At 45.6% G+C, this 3,288-nt stretch overlaps 1 protein-coding gene across 1 annotated transcript in view; it reads right to left on the reverse strand.

Moving 5' to 3' along the window:
- Nucleotides 1–1,751: 1,751 nt before the first annotated feature.
- The window catches only part of crabp1b (cellular retinoic acid binding protein 1b), a 9,354-nt gene continuing 7,817 nt past the window's right edge, over nt 1,752–3,288 (reverse strand). The window contains exon 4 of the mRNA XM_048969545.1: nt 1,752–2,138. Within this exon, the coding sequence (XP_048825502.1) occupies nt 2,088–2,138 (51 nt within the window). The 3' untranslated portion in view covers nt 1,752–2,087. The remainder of the gene's footprint in view (nt 2,139–3,288) is intronic.

Genomic DNA, 3,288 nt, shown 5'->3' on the forward strand with positions numbered 1-3,288 from the left:
GCACCAGAGTGTGACGGCTCACTGAATCAGTGCTGAAACACTGCAGCCTTTTATCCTTGGCAGGCGTGGTAACATAGACTGATTCTGTTTTTTTGTTTCCTCATTTTTATCGCCGTTGCAGCTGACCGTAGCTTATTCTCTGGGTGGTATTCTCACTGCATGCGGGTTCAGTGGATGCAGAGATGTTACATAGGAGCCAAAACCCTGGACGTAGAGATTTCTCCCCGCTCCTGTGAAACACTACAGGCCCTTATGGAGATCAAATTGGTAGAAACGGTTTCAGCCAAATTACTCTTCCGGCCCCTTTTGGAATCCCAGGACCAGGACTTTTGAAAATAAAACCACCTCTTGTGAATGACTGATAATTTTACGACGATGCGACTAACTGGCTGATGCTACGGCGGAAAAGTTCGCCTGATGGAAAAAGGACTTCGTCTTGGCTTTGCTTGTGTAAAAACTAGCAAGGCCTTCCAGTCGTGCTCTGGAAAGTAAAATAAAGTCTGCCATGATAAACTCTGACAGTGCAAATGAGTGGAAATGTAGCGTGAATCCTCAAGCCTGACAGGGCCCCACGGCCTGTGCTTTGCTCCTTGTGTGGCCACGTACGTGTGCCTGCCGGGGGAAGAGCGCAGCCGCGTATCGTATCAGTATGGTGAAGCGTCGAAGAAGATAATGGGGCAGACTTTGCAAAGCTCCTGAAAGAGCAGGTGCTGCTTTTTCTGGACTGATGTCCTTTAGGAACATCACCTCTGTCCCATGGAGACCCACAGATGACCCTTTAATTGGTCCTGCTTCCTCTTCCATGTGCTGTGACACACTGCCTATACACAGCACAGTTTTGAGCCAGTGGGCTCGATGTACTAAGGCTTGCTATCTACTTAGCACATGATGCTGTACAAAGGCTGTGCAATGTTGTATTTTTTTTTTATTACTGTCAATTCCACACAGCTATTTTTTATTTATTGATTAGCTCCACGCAGTTATTCTCAGCTTTATGTCTTAGAACATTAGGAACTCATCATGAAATATCGGTGACGTTCTATGTGTTCCTATGTGTTCTGTGAAGTTCAGTTCCATAACACTTATTTTAGCTCTAATTCACGTGAGACCCCTCTCAAGTATCTTGTTGATCTTTGCCACATAAAGTTCAGAGTGCAGGTTCTTATACCGAAGGCCTGAAATGGGTTTTCTGCTTCATTCCAGGGACTGTGGATCACGGACAGTATTGCAAATTTCTTTTTCCTCCCTCTCTTTAGATCTATGAACAGCTGAATTCTCCATCTGCAATATGGGGAAAATCTGCTGGTTTGCCAGGAAAGCAGAACTGAGGTTCTGTTTTTGCAGCTCTTCTTAAGCATCTTTGTCCAAGAGAGTGATGTGAGAAAGTCAATGCACCAAAGTCCAGGAGATGCCCACCCTTGATGCGGCCAAACCAAGAGCAAGCTTGGAATCCTGGTTTAGTGGAGACTGAACTGCACTAGTAAGGTCTTACAGCAAATCGGAGAACTGTACCATTGCTGCGGCATGCCAACATCTCTGAACACCAGATCTCCTCCCCGGACTGGCCCAGAGAGACAATATTTGTCTTAAAGTTCTCAGCTTTGATGAGAATATTTTGTGGCACATCAAAGAAAAATTTCCCTCTGAGCTCCTGCCTAGCTCAGCCCTCTGCATGCCTGCTGGTTTGGGTTATATTCTAATTGTAGGTGGAGGTTCTCACAAAGATAGGCAACTTGATCAGTAATAGGTGCATTTTTTAATATTTTGTGATTATAGTTTTCAAGATTGGCAAACGCAACGCAAAGCAACTAAAGACATAAGTCTGGCTAGCAGGGGTGATAGCAGTTTATTTGCCTGGGTATCGCTTGCACCTTTTCAGCAAGGTGCCTCCAATGTTTGGATAAAACATCCAGCTGTACAAATGGCCAAAAAAATCAATAGCTAAACTATCATGATTCGACATCGATAAATGTGACTGCATGTTTGGGGACACGTGTTACATTTGCGACGAATGCAGGTTTCTATCACAGGGAGGGAAGGTCCCAGTCATGATTGTGTCCTCTTGTCCGGGTGTCACTGCAGGTGCTTCATTCCCGAATATATATTCGCGTGCAAACAACATCGTCTGCTCCAAAGGTCTAGAGGGAACAGACAGATTTCCATTGTCATCCCTGTATTAGCCATGAATCTAGATGCAGGGATTATGCATATTTACTTCACTACTCAGCTGCTACAATTCAAGTTAGTATATTTGTATGTATACTGATGAGCCAAAACATTATTAGCATCCCCATGTGAAGCAAATACCTTTAACTATTTCGTAAAGACGTATCAAGGTCTGGGGTATATTAGATGGCAGATTCGCAGTCTACATTCTGCCTCCTACGGAATGCAAAGGAAATGGGCAAGAATAAAGATCTTAGTGACTTTGCCAAGGGTCAAACCACGATCGGTAGGTGATTGGGTCAGAGCATCTCCAAAATGGCTGTGGGGGCTCATGGTGGGGGCTCATGGTGGGGGCTCATGGTGGGTCCTGCTGAGTGTCCCCTGTGGGTGGTCCCAGGAGGAAAAACCATGAACCGTCAGCAGGATGTGAATGAAGGCTGTCCGATCTGGTACGAACCAACAGAGGGGCCTCTGGCAGAAATGGCAGATGGTTTTAACGCTGCAGATGGTGCTTCTGTAGCCCGAGATCAAACTTGTTGGTCCAATAAATCCCATAGACTGTCCACAAGGTGCAAAAGAAAACAGGATTCATCAGACCAGACGACCACCTTCCGTTGCTCCAAGGATCTGGTCTGACATTTGCGTGTCCGTTGTCGGCTCTCCCGGCAGTGGACAGGAGCCCCAGGCCGTCCTTTAGCTACACACGCCCACAAGCAGCCCTCTGTGTCGGGACAGTACTCTCGTTGATCAACATTAACCAAGTCTTGCCGTTTCATAGATGCTCTATGCAAATGTTAGCTTACTGTACAATATACCCCAGACCTTAACACACACCATTTTATTAGATAGCCAACATAATTTGTTTCATATGGAGGTGGTCATAATGTTTTGCTTAATTGCTGTATGAATAATATATATTTTACATTCATCCTTGTTGTGGCACAATGGCTCGGTGAGTAGCCTCACAGCTCCAAGGCTGCAAGCTGAAATGCGATCTCTGCTCTGGAGGGTGGATTTGCTTGTTTTGTGTCAGAAAGGATTCTTCCCACAATCTAAAGACGTGCACTTGGCTAACTGGCATCTCTTATGTGTTTCCAGGATGTACCCCAGCCTTGTGCCCTG

The sequence above is a fragment of the Brienomyrus brachyistius genome, chromosome 11 (genome assembly GCF_023856365.1).
Source record: "Brienomyrus brachyistius isolate T26 chromosome 11, BBRACH_0.4, whole genome shotgun sequence".
Lineage (NCBI taxonomy): Eukaryota > Metazoa > Chordata > Actinopteri > Osteoglossiformes > Mormyridae > Brienomyrus > Brienomyrus brachyistius.